At 40.2% G+C, this 17,302-nt stretch overlaps 1 protein-coding gene and 1 non-coding gene across 2 annotated transcripts in view; both read left to right on the top strand.

The window, feature by feature from the left end:
- The window catches only part of PAPPA2 (pappalysin 2), a 294,379-nt gene that overhangs the window by 112,844 nt on the left and 164,233 nt on the right, over positions 1 to 17,302 (top strand). Inside the window, exon 4 of the mRNA XM_059144906.1 lies at positions 16,189 to 16,482. Within this exon, the coding sequence (XP_059000889.1) occupies positions 16,189 to 16,482 (294 nt within the window). The remainder of the gene's footprint in view (positions 1 to 16,188; positions 16,483 to 17,302) is intronic.
- On the top strand, positions 295 to 397 carry LOC131815365 (U6 spliceosomal RNA). The gene has a single exon (XR_009347681.1). It is a non-coding gene; the product is annotated as a U6 spliceosomal RNA (small nuclear RNA).

The raw sequence follows: 17,302 nt of genomic DNA, 5'->3' as shown, positions 1-17,302 counted from the left end.
AAAATAAACATTAATTAGAAAAAAGTTAACAGAGTTAAATTTTGGAGGGGAGAGGCAAAGAAAAACTGATCAAGAAATGAAAATGAGAAAGAGTATATGGCCACTATGAGAAATGAAAGGAATAATATTTTTATATGTACTGTAGACATTAATAGCCAAAAGTATTTTCAGCAAATGGTGTTATAGCAACTGGACGTCCATAAGCAAAAGAAAATGAATTTCAATATGAGTCTTGCACCTTGTAAAAAATTTTAACATAAATCAGAGATTCAAATATAAAAATAAGCTCAATTCTTGCTTTGGCATCACATATACTAAAATTGGAACGATTCAGAGAAGAGTAGCATGGCCCCTGTGAAAAGATGACACAAAAATTTGTGACACATTCCATATTTTTACAAAGTAAATAAGATGGCCAAAAGTAGTGATAAAGAGAGAGAGAATTTTACGCCGGGGAGGGTATGTGCTATGGTGAATGCTGTGAAGTGTGTAAACCTGGCGATTCACAGACCTGTACCCCTGGAGATAAAAATACATTACATGTTTATAAAAAAATAAAAATATTTAAATAAAAAAAAGAGAGAGAGAGAGAATTTTGAAAGCATTAAGAGAAAGGAAATCAGTTACCCCATAGGGCTATCAGGGGATTTTTCAGCAGAGAGTGGCATGATATATTCAAAGTGCTTAAAAGGAAAAAACCTGCAGCCAAGAATACTCTATGTAGCCAGGCTTTTATTCAGAATAGAAGATGAGGTAAAGTTCCCCAGAAAAACAACATTTAAAGGAATTCATGACAGGAACAAAACCAGTCAATCCCCACCACACAAAATGTCATCAGCCTATGGATTCCAAATCCACAGTCTAGCCACCCACCTGCCCGAGTCAGCATGCACGGCCTGCTACCTGCTCAATGCCAAGTCAACATGCCTTCACCTCAGATTGACAAGGACTCAAACTGTCACTCTTCCACTCAGATTCCAGCCCCTGTGCTCAAGTTTGTGCACAAAAGTGGGCATAACTTTGACAGGAGAATGAAGCAACCCAAATAGTAGCACTAATTCTGTGAAAGATATAATGGATAAAAGGAGTGTGCTAGGCTGAGAACATCTCCATCAGCCACGTCAAAGAACAATACACACAGCATGAGGCTAATTACTAAAAGAAGCCCAAGAAAAATAAAAGAGGACAAAATCAGAGAAGGAGACAAACTATAAGGGACTCTAAATCATAGGAAACAAACTGAGAGTTGCTGGAGGGGGTGGGGTACCTGGGTGATGGACAATAAGTAGGACACATGATGTAATGACCACTGGATTATATAAGGCTGATGAATCACTGAACGCTACCTCTGAAATTAGTAATACATTATATGTTAATTATTGAATTTAAATTTTAAAAAGAACCCCCCAAATACACCTATAGAACTTTTCAAAGAAAACATAAGAGAAAATCTTGAGGGCAGGCCTAGATGAAAAGTGCTTATATATGACACTCATAGCATGGTTCATAAAAATAAAAACTTACAAATTGGACTTAACCAAAATTTAAAATATTTTCTCTGAGAAACACTTTGTTAAGATGAACAGAGAAATATCAGACCTGGAGCAAATATTTGCAGACCACACATCTCCTAAAGGATCTGTATCTGGAATCTATAAAGAATTTTAAAATTCAATAGTTAGACAAATATTCTAGTTGGAAAATGGGCAAAGACATGAACAGACATCTTACCAAAGAAAATATTCACATGAAAAGATGTTCAGTATCACTAGCCATTAGGGAAATGGAAATTAAAATGACCATGAGGTATTACAACACACTTTATAGAAGAGCTAAAATAAAAATAAATAAATAAAAAGATTTAAAAAAGAAAAAACAAACAGTGACAATACTAAATGCTGGTAGGGAAGCAGAGAAACCATATCTGTCATACACTGATCTTGGGAAAGTAAAATAGCACAGCCACTCTAGACAATACTTGGGCAGTTTCTTATAAAACTTAGCCTACACTTACCTGATGATCCAGGAACTGGATTCTTGGATGTTTATCCCTAAGGCCCATTCAAAAACTTATATGTCAGTTTTCACAGCAGCTTTTTTTTTCTTTAGATTTTATTTATTTATTCGACAGACAGAGATCACAAGTAGGCAGAGAGGCAGGCAGAGAAAGATGGGGAAACAGGCTCCCTGCTCAGCAGAGAGCCCAATGTGGGGCTCGATCCCAGGACCCTGAGATCATGACCTGAGCCAAAGACAGGGGCTTAACCCACTGAGCCACCCAGTTGCCCCTCACAGCAGCTTTTTATTTGTAAGAGCCTAAGAACTGAAAATGACAGAGATGTCCTTCCATGCTAGCTGCTTAACCAAACTGTGCTACATCCATACAATGGAATATTACCCAGAACTAAAAAGGAACAAAGTATGAATGCATATGACAACTTAGAATCTCAAGGGTATTATGTTGGAAAAATAAAAATAAACCAAACTCACAAGTTACATACTGTATGATTTATGTAGGATTCTCAATGAGGTAATTATAAAGAACAACTGAGTGGTTGCCGGGGTCAGGACTGGGGTGTGAGGGGAGAGATATAGTAGGGCTGTGATATGGAGGATAGCAAGAAAGAGATCGTAATGGTGATGAACCAGCTTAGTATCTTGATTGAGGCAGTAGTTACACAAAGGTCTGCATGTGCTAAAATTATGTAGAACTGCAAGACACACACACACACACACACACACTCAAGTGTGTGTAGAAAGTAGTGAAATCTGAGTAAGAACTGTGACCTTTATGCATAAGCAGGATACTTCCCATCTAGTAGGTGTTCTGCAAATACCAAACGAAGGGATGAATGAATAAATGAGTGAAGGTATTAAATGTAAATGGTTTCAAGAAATGTTTAAATTATCTCATGAGTCACTGACTCATAATGAATTGCAAAAGAGACTAGGTATATTTATATTTTATTCTTAAACCTCTTAGGAATAACTGTTCTCCCATAAAATGCTCCTTAATGTGCTTTTCAAAAGCAGCAGGCTAAACTGAATAGCTGAAAGATCTGGCTCACTATGAAATTGCTCATGATCTTATTTATTTCTTCCTGTTCAGTGGTAATTGTGATGGAACAAGGGAACCATATTGACCCAAATCAGGTGTAGAGTAGTACAGACAGCTGGCATAACATGATAGAGAAAGACATTTAGGATTTTCTAAATAGAGTCTTTTTAAGACTCAAGCTTAAGATTATCTGTTTGTGTCCACATTCAAGAACCCCTGCATTTTGAGGGTCAGATGAGTGACCCAGCAGGTAAGTACACCAGCCTGAAGGTTTGAAGATTGAATCCAATTTCCGACTACCAATGGCTTAAGTGAGTACATGGAAAGAAGGATGTAATTCATGGTTGTGCTTTTCCATCCACCCCATTTCTGACTTTTAGCTTGACTTTGTGCTTTCAATACTATGGTAATGCAGGGTAGAATTTTTTTGATAAGTAAATGAATGAATGAGCTCCCCTTGAGCTCTAAGGTTCAGTAGTTTAAACATCTTTAGCCTTAGTCCACAACACTTAAATGGAAAATATATCTTTAAAGGCAGAAGACTTAAATTTGTGGTAAACCAGCTTTTTCCTAAGCTATCAATACCATACTCATAATCATTCATTCAGAGAATGGTGGTTGAATCTGTTTGTGGCAGTAATGGAGATACAATAATAAAATGAGATCACCCTAAAGGTTTGTACAACGTAACTGTGAGGCAGACATGTAGATATATACTTCCACTACTGTGTGATGATACTGCTTTGAGGTAGGTAGGAACATGAAGAGAAAGTGCCTAATTGTGTTCAAAGCATCAAGGAAGAGTTCCCAAAGGGTCAGAAGCTGGAGAGGAGAGTTGAAAGATAAGCAGGAGTTGGCTTGGCAGACAATTAAACAGCATTCCAGAGGGAAAGAACTGATAGATGCCAGGGTTCGGGCTGTTAAAAACCTGGGCATGCTTAGAAGTAGAATGTACTTGGAATGGCCAGTGCAGTGCTTTCCAAACTTATTTTTGCCCTCTTGTACGCCCTAAAACACTTGAAAAACTCCGAACCCCTTCGTATGTTCAGAGCAACATCGAAAACGGTGGCAGAGAATATATTTCTGGCCATATTATTTTAAATTATCAACAATTAAAGATAAATTTAATTTATCAACATAATGATTTGTTCATCGTCATCATTGAAAAATTCATGCTATGCACTTTATTTTTTCAACATTGGGAAATTATTCATCGTACTTTTTACTGTTTGACTTTGTGTTTCCATTCCACTTCTCCTGTAGAACTTTATAGTAATGTAACATATGTATATTTTTAAAAATATCTTTTGATGGCTGCATAGTATTCCATTGTGTATATATACCACATCTTCTTGATCCATTCATCTGTTGATGGACATCTAGGTTCTTTCCATAGTTTGGCTATTGTGGACATTGCTGCTATAAACATTCGGATTCGGGGGAGGGGGTTTGGGACAAGGGGGTGGGATTATGGACATTGAGGAGGGTATGTGCTTTGGTGAGTGCTGTGAAGTGTGTAAACCTGGTGATTCACAGACCTGTACCCCTGGGGATAAAAATATATGTTTATAAAAAATAAAAAATTAAAAGAAAAAAAAAGAAAAAAATATCTTTAGTCATCCTTTTCTTTGCTGAAAACATATTTTAAAAAAACAACTCTGTAGTTCTAAGAGACAGTACATAAAAATCCTACATATCCTTTACCAGTTGTCTTCCAATGGCAACATCAGCAAAAAATGGTATGTTATCAGCCTTAGGATATTAACATTGATACTGATCAGAAGTTATAAATTGCTAAAAGATTTATTCTCTGAGAGTTATCTTTTTCAAACATTTGCTTGTCCAAAATTGATCAAAATGCTCTTTTAAAATGTTGACTAATAACTAGTAAACAAAATGAGGAATGCATATTTTAATAAGTGTGGCTTTTCTTCCCCAAATTAATTCTTGTCTCGGTGGATGAATGTAATTATTGCTACAATGAAACAAGATTTAGCACCAGTTATATTGTTTTTCTTTTTTCCTTCCATAGCTCTGAGTGCTGAGAAATTTGTTCTCATAAATAAGTATATGGGAAAAAATGGAGTTCTGTTTGATTGACTGAATTGATGGTGGTGCCCAGGTAGAAGGTACAGGAAAAGGAGGAGCAAATGGGGAGCTGGTTTGGATTAGATATGTTGAGTTTGGGGTCTCTATATCAGTCTGACTACCCAGGGATTTTCACAGAAGCAGGAGAAGGAGCAAGATTTAAGGGTATACCAGAAGCCTAAGGAGAGAGAAGTTTGAGAAGTCCCCAGTGGCCCACGAATGCAGCTGCTGCAGAGAGATGAAGTCAGTACAAGTCCTTTTGGCTAGGTTAGAAAGGAGAGTCTGTCAAGGTTGGGCAAAAAAATTAGAAACTTCAGAGTGTTCTGGGCCAATCAGCTTTCTACTTGTTCTAGGGAACATCGGTACTGCCAAAGAACACTCAGAGATCCTAACTGGATCATTAGCAACATGCCCCAATGTCCAGGAGACCCAAGAACTGTATGGGAGGGAACTTTAACCTGGCTCATAATGGGGGTTTAAACAAGTGGTCCAGATAATATGACCATTATAGGAAAAAATGTCTTTGAGTGATAGAGTGGGTTAGGGCTTCCCTTGGGTAAGAACAAATGGAAACTGGAGCAAATCACCTCTCCGAGCATTATTCTCCCATATATAAAATGGGGATAATAAGCACAAGGAAGAGAACCAGCACATAGGAGGGCCTCAATAATTATAGTTCCATTAGTAGTAGCAGCAAAAGCAGTAGAAGCTCCAAATACCACGAGTCTGTGGTTAACCTTCTCAGTTGTGCCCTCAGTTTACCAGCTTACCTTCAACCTGGAGATTTTTAGTACTCAGGAAAGATACTGGCTCCTTTGGGACTCAGTGGGTGGGAGAAGAGAGCTAGCACAGGGTGATACAGCTGTGACAGATATCTGGGGGAAAGCAAAGTAATAGCACTGTAGGGAGCAGGGGCAGGTAAAAGCAGCAAAATTCACTCAAAGGTAAGATATTTCTCCCCCAGCCAGAACTTTGGTAGGAGTCCCCCAGGGCAAACCTCAGCTTCCTCCCAACCAAACGATTGGACGTTGACATTGGGGTGTTGTATCAATTGTGACACATTCCTGCACAAGTTGGGTAAGGCAGCAAGTGGTGAGTAATAGCCACAGATTTGACACGTGGGAAGTCTTTGGTCATTGCAGCGAGATTGTTCCTGTGGCCTGCAGGTTCAGACTCCAGAATGGGATAAGTGGAAGAATCTGCTGGAGGTAGCCAGGGGCACTCTGGTGCAAGCAGTCATTAGATGGCTGGACTAGAGTGACACAGATTTTGTCCCCAGTCCACTGTTCTTCTCTTTTCAATGCCAAAGCAGGATGATTCTCCCAGGAAATAAGGAGTGAACAAGGTATATAAGCTGGAGAGCACATGTAAATATGAGGAATTATAGAAGCATCCACAAGACAAGCTACACGATTAACAGCTAGTGGGTAGCTAATATAGAGTCAGCAAATGGTGTTATTCTGGGTGTCTGGGATTTTGAACACAGGGAACACTCCTGGACATTGAAAACTTTAGACAAAATTGCTCCATGATATGAATTTCATACCCTGAAATTGGGATGCTCCAAAGCTAAGTTCATGCATTTGTAAACAGGGGGAGTGAATAATCACCTTTTATATGACAACTTGAAAGATCTCCTTATTATTTATTGCTTGTTTGTAAATTTTTATTCTCTTAGAGACAGCATGTGAGCAGGGGGTAGGAGGAGAAGGGACACAGGGAGAGGAAGAGAGGGAGTCCCAAGGAGGCTCCACATTCAGCCCAGAGCCCAACATGTGGCTCAATCTCACAACCCTGAGATCATGATCTGAGCTAAAATAACGAGTCGATGCTTAACCAATGAAGACATCCAGTTGCCCCAAAGGTGTCCTCTTTTAAAGCATGTCCTGGTAATCATTGAATCCTTGGAGTCCAGAACAGAGCCTGATATAGGATAGATGTTTAATAAATGATGAATTAATAAATAAATTTTAAAAATATCTTCCCCATTCCCACTCTGTGGTGCCTAAAATTCTGGTGTTTGTGTGTGGGGTGTGTGTGTGTGTGTGTGTGTGTGTGTGTGTGTAGCACTACCCTCATCCACAAGCAAGAAAGGATTAACATACTGTCTAGGATGCCTCAGTGATAACATCTCCCAGCTTTAATTAATCAGATTACTTTTCTCCCCTGGTAAGGTGGTGGCTGGAGAGCCCTGAGTGCTTGGCAGTAGGAGTGGCTGAGAGAGTATAGAAGAAGACAGAAAATGACATCAGACTGTAAACTCTTCACCCTGTAGGCATTCTTGTCTTGGTTCAGTTTTGTCCAGAACAAGGACTTCCTCCTATGAGACCACAGGCTGTAAAACTAAGGAGCCGATACAAGATTTCAAGATGAATAGATTCTGGGCTAGTTTTATTAAAAGCTTGCTGCTCTATCTAGCTCCTGTGAGCTCTTCTTCTTTTTTTTTAATCTTCTCCATTTCTTTTTCTCCCTTTGTCTTTTCAGTCTACCTCTGCACTTTCCTCCCTTGCCCTGCCCCAGAGTGCTTCTTCCTTGAACCCCTATGTGTACTTTGATGGCTTTGCCCCTTCATTGTGGAGGTGTGTTTGGGAAAGTGTATTTTAGCCAGTAACTGGAAGTAATCATGTAGGCACCTGCAGACCTCAACCTCCTTGTTTTATGGCCATATAACATTTGGCCCTAAAAATTTTATAGAACTGTTTCAAAGTCATTTCAACCCATGTCCTTTCCTCAAACTGCCTGTGACATTTTGTTGTTGTTGTTGTTTGTTTGTTTTGTTTTGTTTTTTAAAATAGAAGTAGCTTTGGGAATCATTCTCTTTACTATATGGCACTCTGGCGATCTTGTACTAAAGCTGGGAAAAGCCACTTAAACTTGGGAAAGCAGCATCACCTTGGGACTTTGGCTCTCTCCTTACTGAGATGTCATCTTTTAATCAGCAACTTCTCTATTTTTCTTCCCCTACACCATCCCCTAGACCACACAACAACCCTGTCTAATTGTTTTAACTTGTCCCTTATATTCAAGGCTGAAGGTCTTCTAAGACTGTATTTGTGCTCCCCCATCACTCCATTAAGCAACAGCCAGCTGTGCCACATGTGGCCACCAGTTGCTACATCCAGGGAATCCCATTCATATTACGTTCTATGTACAAGTTAGTGGTAGTGGCATGAAGTAACTTCAAGTCTCAGTATATCCATTAAGGTGTGCAAGACATGTAACTTTTATTTATTCTATAATTAAACGTAATCTCTATTTTGAGCCCCTGCTTAGCTGGGTAGTAGACATTTACGCTTAGTCAGTTAGCTTCTTTTTGCCTGGGGCTGTAGCTGACTCTAGAGATGGCTTATGAAAGCCAAGGTTATAGGAAAGGATGCATTTTGTCAGGGATGCTGATTACATGAGATTGCCATTGTTTCCATCATAGGATTCCTTCAGGTGGCCTCTGGGAGGTTGTTTGTCAGTCTTCGCTCTTAGCCATTTTTCTCTAGAACTAGGGCTCTTACTCAGGAATCCATTCCTGGAATAAGGCAAGAATCTTATACCTCCTAGTGAGGTAATGGATGAATACAGAAGAGTCTGGCTTCCTGAATTGGCAATGGGGTAAAGAGCCAGGAGCCCCCCGGATAAAATGTGAGGATTTCCAAAATGTTGTCCTCCATTCACACTATTGCTTCAGAGTTTCCCCTGAGTAGGCACTCCTGGGTTTTGTCATCAGTTCTTAGGCAGCCTTGTAGGACAGGTGTTGGGGAGGTGACTGAAGATAGAGTCTGATAGTATCTTAGAGTGAATACTGAGGAATTAAGATATTGTTGAAAACACACTGACACGTCTCTTCTACTTCCTGTTTTAGTGTCTTAAGTAAAAGCAGAGAGCACAAAGAAAGCAATTCGACTGAAGATAAGAGAATCCCATCCCCCCATTTAATACCATATTTTATCCCTTATTTGTGTCTTAGTTTTATCCTCTAAGATGAGGAGAAACAAAAAGGGATAGTGGTTTTGAGTATAAGAAATGATCATTATATTCTGTATAACTAAGGAAGTAGGAAGGACAAGATTATTGGCGTTACATCTGACCTACCTGCAAGGTCTATGAAGAATTACACTAACTGTCCAATCTTACAAGATATCCTTTCCATACACAATCATTAATTTTAAGCTATCACAGATAATTTTTGAATATCAGTGGTTTGTCTGCGGATTGAATGGACACTTGTCTGTTTGTAACTTTGTCCAAGTCTTGTCTGTCTTCTGGGTGCCTGTCGGTCTCAGGAACAGAGCAACATGGAAACAAAGTTCAAACAACCTAGGGTCAAATCAGAGCTGCTTGTGTGGAGATGTTTGTCTCCCTTGCCTGATGATGCTTGGTTTTACTCTGGAAAGCCTGCCCTGTTTGTGGCCAGACCTTGCCTTCCCATTTTCTTGATGAATGAAGATGGTTAGGAGGAAGCCAACAAGTGGTGGGGGCAAACGAGCCTGTGTGGCCAGGCTACATCATCTAATTATAGCGATACTGAGAAATGGTGTAATATACATTTGGGATTACTTTGTTCCAGAAAATAAGCTAAATGCTTATTTGTCTATATCACTATTTCAATCTCCCTAACAACCCTTGGAGGTAAGAACTCTTATATTACCATGAAACAGATCAGGAAATAGCTTTGAGAGCTTTTAAGGAAAATTCCCAAAGGTAAGGATCCATACATTTCCAGTGAGTGTCCACAGCCAAAGAAGGAGCCCAGGTCAGTACAAAGGCCATCTTGTGTGTGAGGCTTCTGTGAAGTACTCTACAGACCCACCTGGAAGCACTCAGAGCCTGACCTACACTAGTGATGGAGTTGGAGGAACATGTGGGCATAGGTATCAGTGTCAGAAGATGTTGCTGCTTTTTAAAAACTTTAACATAGAATAGGAATGGGAAAGTAGCATTTTGTACTATCTTCTTACTATTCCTGTTGAGTTGCTCCTGGAAAAGAATTGCACATTTCCCTCAGCAGGTAGGAATACACAGCTCCTCAGACCCTCCTTGGTCAGACACGTATAACAGAGATGGCAAGAGGGGATTTTTAGTCTGGGGACTCCATTTTTATTATCTCTCAGGTCTTGTTCCTTCTTAATAAAAAGAAGTTCTCACATTCTTCTTTTTAGATTTTTGGCAGCAAGTCTTTATGCTTCAGCCAGGCTTTAGTGTGAGTGTGTGTGTGTGTGTGTGTGTGTGTGTGTGTGTGTGTGTCTGTTGGGGGGGATTTTTATCAAAACGTGAAAGAGCTTGTGTAAACTAAACCATGAAATAAATCAGTGCTTCCCCTCTCCTACCCACATGAGTGTATATGCGTGATTAAAGCCCAATCCTTTAATAATTTCACAAGTTTATTTTAGTTGGAGTGAAGAGCCATGTGGGGCCCCATGCACAAGGGAGACAAAGGGGAGGACATGGGGACCAGGAGGCAGTGAATTGGGATCACTTGAAAATCTAGCAGATCTGAGTAGAGAATATCTGTGGCTGCTTATGCCAGTATCTCCCTTCCCCTCAGGCTCCTGAGAGGTGGGAGTCTTGGAACACAAGCTACAAGGTGAAGATCCATGATAATACATGTTTTTCTTCACGGGGTATTCTGATTATCTCACACGGTCCTGGATGTGAGCTCTTAGCACCACAGGGTGAGACTAGGAGGGACTCTTAGTGACAAGCCTGGCTAGCATCCTCATTTTGCAGATAATCTAGGGAAAGAGCAGAGCCAAGGTTATACAGCTAGTTAGCATCAGGACCATATTCCAAGTTCCTTAAGTTCCGGTCTAGTGCAATTTTGTAATCACTTGGGCTCTAGCGAGCAGAATTTTGTAATCACTTGGGCTCTAGCGAGCAGAATTTCCCTCAACATGTATTGGTGTACTTAATTCTAAATTAGAATATACAATATTCTATCTATACACACATAGCAACTAAGCTTAGTACTCTGTGTTCCATACAGTGATTTGGGGGCAAAAATCCCATCTTTCTGGAATTAAAAAATGTAACAGCAAGTGGGTTAAAAGGTTTATTCTTTTAATTAAAATTTAAATGCTGTGTGGCTAAATTTATATTCTCCGGTTTGGAGAATGTGCATAACAAGTGCTATGGAGGAAAACCCTGGCCACCTGTCATTGGTGTGGAGGAGATTTGCTGGGTGCGTTGAGGATTTGCATTTTTATGCTTCTTCCTTTCCTTATAAATAAGCTGGTTTATTGAAAGGAAAATATTCTAGATTTGTAAATGTCTCTTTTGGGATGGAGGCAAAAACTTCTGGAGGTCGATGAGACACCCACTATTATAATGACCACCCACATATCCTCCTCCAGTGTCCCCAAAATCACACTCCCAGTCATCCCTCTTTCCTATTTTTGCCATGCCTCCTTCTCGGAGTCTTATTTCTGTTCAGGTATAACCACTTTCTTCTTATTACTATTTTAGTTAAAAATTTTTATTTATTTATTTGAGAAAGAGAGCCAGAGAAAGCATACAAGCAGGGGGAGCAGCTGAAGGAGAGGGAGAAGCAGGCTCTGCACTGAGCAGGGAGCCCAACTGACTCGGGCCTTGATCCCAGGACCCTGAGATCATGACCCAGAGCCAAATGCAGATGCTTAACCAACTCAGCTGCCCAGGTGCCCCTATAACTCCTTTCTCCTATCACTGGAGAAGATCCCAAGAGGGCTTGGGGGGGACTGGCCATACATATGGTTAGAAAATAACTATTGATTGGGAATTTTCTTTGTCTTTGGTAGTGTTCCATGAATTGTGCTCTATATGTCAAAAGGTATTCTACACCAAACAGATTCTGTTCAAATGAGTTTGGGAAGCAAAGGGTTACACAGAATTGCTACAGGGCTTCTCAGGGCCTTTCGCAGAACAATTCTCAGACACCTGTAAATCTGCAGGAGGTGGGTGTGCCATGCTGCTTTTTTCTCAAGCCTGCTTAACCATGGGATACTGTATGATGTAGGAAGAAGTAACTACTCCATGTGAAACCTTTATAGGTGAATTGTAGCCTTTCAAAGTCCTATTTCTGTCCGATTTTTTAAAAAAACTAAACCTTGCTTAGATGTGGGGAAGGGAAAGAAAGAGGAAAGAGGTTAAGTGCATGTAGGGAGAAGGGGTCTGGTGAAGGAAGCTGTAATGGAATTAAGGCGCTTACACACAACACCGTGCACTTAGAGTACCTTTGCTGATGTGAGTGAAGGAGAGTAGAGAGCATAATGGCGTATGAACTTTGATGATGAATAGTACTGCAGTTGATGTAAACATCAAGAGGTTGGCATCTTGAAATGTGGAAATGGTGTATTTTGGTGGCTTTATTCAGATATGGGGCATTCTGGTTGTTACTGAAATAGATCTGTTTTCAAATTACTTTAACATTATACTGACAGAATGATGCATAAATGAGAGAAATATACAGAAAATAATTTTATAAAATGAAAAAGGTTAATGTTGGAGAACAAGAACTTTTACTGGAAGTGATAGAAATGATACACAAGGAAGACAAGGTCTGGCTCTGTTTTACATGTGAGAGTAGACAGTATTATCAGGATGGGTCTTGGCATGGCTTGGTTGATGTCAGCTTGTCTGAGTAGAAGGGAAGAAGCTCAAACTTGAATTTAGAAACTGCCTTTTTGCAGTGAGGTAGTAACTACATGGGCAGACTGAGTCACTTACTGCAAAAACCAGTGGGCGTGGCACCTGATAACCTGTGATTCAGCTCTACCCATAAAACCATGTATGTAGTTGTCTGTAGGGCATCACATAGAATTCAGGAATGAGACACAATCCCTGGAATATGATCCTGAGAAAGAGAGGCAGGGATGTTCTTTTGGGGGGACTGCTGTACTCACTAGAATACTGAGAGAGAGAGGGTTCAGTAGGATGAATGAAGCAAGTCTTGGGAATTGGGATTAGATCTGGGATAGAGGGGCAGGTGCAGCCTGGAAATACAACCAGAGAGGGTTGCTCTAGAGCTCTTGACATGACCTGTTTCAGGTCTTAGAGATGAGGATGAGTCCTGATCCTGCCAATTTTTGGAGACAAAGAAGGAAGGTCAAGTGGTTTCAAACATGGGAAGAGGAAGGAAGCGGGGATTGGGAAGCAGGGATTGGGAAGCTAGACACATAGAAATTGGGGCACTTAGAAGTCTTTAGCCTTTCCTTTTGTAAAGTTACAATGATACTACTACTTTAATCCAAGCCCAGATTGGATCCAATGAACTCTTCTCTGAAACACCTCCCCTGGTGTTTGGGGAGATTTGGGGGAAGTGAGGATGGGTCATATTCCTGCAGTTCTGCAGTCCTGACATTCTGAATTGCATGATCGTTTGGTTGGATTTGTCTTTTGCCCCAATGGTTGTTGGCTCCTTGTGAGTAGGGATCATGAAATCACAAGCAGCACACATAACTGTCATTACTAAACTCCTATGGTGTGGCAAAAGCTTTAGAAAGCCCAAACCTACAAAAACCAAGAAGTAGGTGCCATCATCTTCATCTTACAGACAATAAAACTGAGGTTCTAGGGCGCCTGGGTGGCTCAGTGGGTTAAGCCGCTGCCTTCAGCTCAGGTCGTGATCTCAGGGTCCTGGGATAGAGCCCCACATCAGGCTCTCTGCTCAGCGGCAAACCTGCTTCCTCCTCTCTCTCTCTGCTTGCCTCTCTGCCTCCTTGTAATCTCTCTCTGTCAAATAAATAAATAAAATCTTTAAAAAAAAAAAAACCTGAGGTTCTAGAAAGTCAAATAGGTGTTCAAGAACTCAGAACTGATATGTGAAGGGTCAGGATCCAGACCCAGACTTCCCTGGCTCTAAATCCCATATCCTTTCACCCAGACCAATGGAACTCAACGGGAGAAGTTTAAAAAAAACACTGAGGCAGGATTCCTGTGTGGCTCAGTCGGTTAAGTGTCTGCCTTTGGCTCAGGTCATGATCCCAGGGTCCTGGGATAGAGCCCCACATCAGGCTCTCTGCTCAGCGGCAAACCTGCTTCTCACTCTGTCTGCCAATCCCCCTGCTTGTATTCCCTCTCTCTGTCAAATGGATGAATGAATGAATAAAATCTTTTAAAAAAATACTGAGGCATGTATTCTCATCTTTGAATATTTAGATTCATTTCATCTGGGCTAGCGTTTGGTTGTCTGTGGGGTTTTGTTTGTTTGTTTTCGCTTTTACATAGAAGTTTATTTTTTTTAAATGAATTAATTATAATTAAACATAGATTGGGGAATATCCTTTCTCTTTTCCATAATTTTACTAATTTACATTTCTATCAGTGTAGTGAATTTTTAATTTTTTCTTTTACTTTAATCCTAGTATAGTTAACATATAGTGTTATATTAGTGTCAGGTATACAGTCCAGTGATTCAACAATTCCATACATCACCTAGTGTTCATCACAGCAAGCGTACTCTTTAATCGCCATCGCCTATTTTGGCCACTCTCCCACCCACCTCTCCTCTGATAACCATCATTTTGTTCTCTGTAGTTAGGAGTCTGTTTCTTGGCTTATCTCTCTCTTTTTTGTCCTTTGCTCATTTGTTTTGTTTCTTCAGGTTCACATATGAGTGAAATCATATGGTATTTGCCTTTCTCTGACTGACATATTTCGCTTAGCATGATATTCTCTAGCTCCCCTCATGTTGTTGCAAATGGCAAGATTTCATTCTTTTTAATGGCTGAATAATGTTCCTGTGTGTATGTGTATGTGTGTGTATGGGTATACACACACATACTCTTCCACTGTGTGTATATATTCCATTGTGTATATGTGTGTGTATATGTCTGTATATATATATATATACACACACACACACATATTATTCCACTGTGTATATATATTCCACTGTGTATACATGTGTGTATGCATATGTGTGTGTATGTCTGTATATATATATACACACACACACACACTCTTCCATTGTGTATATATATTCCATTCTTCTTTATCCATTCATATATCAATGGACACTTGGACTGCTTCCATAATTTGGCTATGGTAGATAATGCTGCTATAGACATCAGGGTGTATGTATCCCTTTGAATTAGTATTTTTGTAGGTTAGGAGTAAGTACCCAGTGGCGATTACCGGATAGTAGAATAGTTCTCTTTTTAACTTTTTGAGGAATCTCCGTAACTGTTCTCCAGAGTAGCTGCACCGATTTATATTCCCACCAATAGTGCAAGAGTGTTCCCATTTCTCCACACCTTCCTCAATACTTGTTTCCTGTGTTTTAGATTGTAGCCATTCTGACAGGTATGAGATGATAGCCCTTCCTAGTGTTCCCTTGATGATGACTGATGTTGAACATCTTTTCATGTGTCTGTTGGTCATCTGGATGTCTTCTTTGACAAATGTCTGTTCATTTTTTCTGCCTTTTTTTAAATAGTATTATTTATTTGGGGGCATGTTGAGTTGTATGAGTTCTTCCTATATTTTGGATATATTAGCCTTTATCAGATGTGTCATTTGTAAATATTTTCCCATTCAGTTGGTTGCCTTTTAGTTTTATTGATTGTTTCCTTCACTGCAGAAGCTTTTTATTTTGATACAGTCTCAATTGTTTATTTATGCTTTTCTTTCCCTCGCCACTGGAGACATATCTAGAAAAATGTTGCTACAGCCAATGACAGAGATATTACTGTCTGTGCTTCCTCTAGGATTTTTATAGTTTCAGGTCTTACATTTAGGTCTTTAGGACATCTGTGTTTTTTAACTCCACTAGGTGATGTTAATGTGTAGTCAGCCCTGAGAATCCTGGCCCTGTATCATGTCATGTCATCTTTAGTGCTAATCCTGCCTCCCAGTACAGTATTCATCTATGCTAGGGGTTAAAGACATGTTTATTGATTAGCTTAGAGGGTGTTTATGACCAAAGGGAAGAGCAGGAACTGAATACCACTAGAAGTTCTAAAGTGTTCCCTTAGAAGCTGAAATAGAACATGGTGTTTACCAGAAGCCATAATTAAGGATCAGGGGGTTGCTATTCATTACATGCTTAGAGATGTTTTCCAAACCTTCCATTGCAGGTGGCGTTGTCCTCAACCCAGCCTATTACGGCATGCCTGGCCATACCAACATTATGATCCATGAGGTGGGGCATGTCCTGGGACTCTACCATGTCTTCAAAGGGGTCAGTGAGAGGGAATCCTGCGATGACCCCTGTAGGGAGACAGAACCGTCCATGGATACGGGAGACCTCTGTGCCGACACTGCCCCTACTCCCAAGAGTAAGCTGTGCCAAGACCCAGAGCCTGTCAATGACACCTGTGGCTTCACCCACTTCCCTGGGGCTCCATTCAGCAACTACATGAGCTATACAGGTATCACACTAATCTTGATGGGAATATTTTCTATTATGATTACACGGGAGCCCTTTGTGGCTGGGGTGGGCTGTGGAGGTGTGGGAGGTGGTGAGGACTGTGAAGTGGTCGGTCATTTATGCCAGAGATACTTATCACAGCATATTCTTTATTCTCATGTCTTTGAAGAACTTAAAGAAATATAAAGATATTAAGAGGTCTTGTGGACTGGATTCTCCTCTGTGAAAGATGGAAAGAAGAATGCACTTTTATCTTGGACAGTTTAAAAAGGGGACAAAACCAAAAGCTCTCTTGAGATTCCTTTGCTCCTCAGAACTTGGTTATTTTTGTTCCTAGCCATGTTCTTAGGCATTCATTCCGAAGTAGACTCAAATAGTGATGGGGAAAGAAGTTCCTGGGTCAAGGTGGCTCTGTGCTGTTTTTGCAGTTGGTGGTCAAGAAGATGGACCTGGTTAATTTTAAGTTCAAGATCAGGATCCCTCTTTATTTTGTTATTTTTATTTAAGGTATCAGATTTGCTTCCTCGAGCATTATCCCCATGGGCTGATTCTCAGCTTGCCTACCAAAAAACAAAAACAAAACACACACACACACACACACACATACACACACACACACACACACACACACACACAGAGTCTCATTTTAAAAATGGTTCTACTCTCCTGGCCCTGGAAACAACCCTATTATTTGGTCTTGTTATCCTGGATTATGTCTCTTCCTGTCCTCTTTCACCTTCCTCATTTTTGGCAAAAAGTAGTACTAATCATAGTCTCTGGATAATGGACTCAAATTTATTCCTACAAGTAAGGACTTCTTT

The sequence above is a fragment of the Mustela lutreola genome, chromosome 14, assembly GCF_030435805.1.
Source record: "Mustela lutreola isolate mMusLut2 chromosome 14, mMusLut2.pri, whole genome shotgun sequence".
NCBI lineage: Eukaryota > Metazoa > Chordata > Mammalia > Carnivora > Mustelidae > Mustela > Mustela lutreola.
This window is presented reverse-complemented; position numbering and strand designations above follow the sequence as displayed.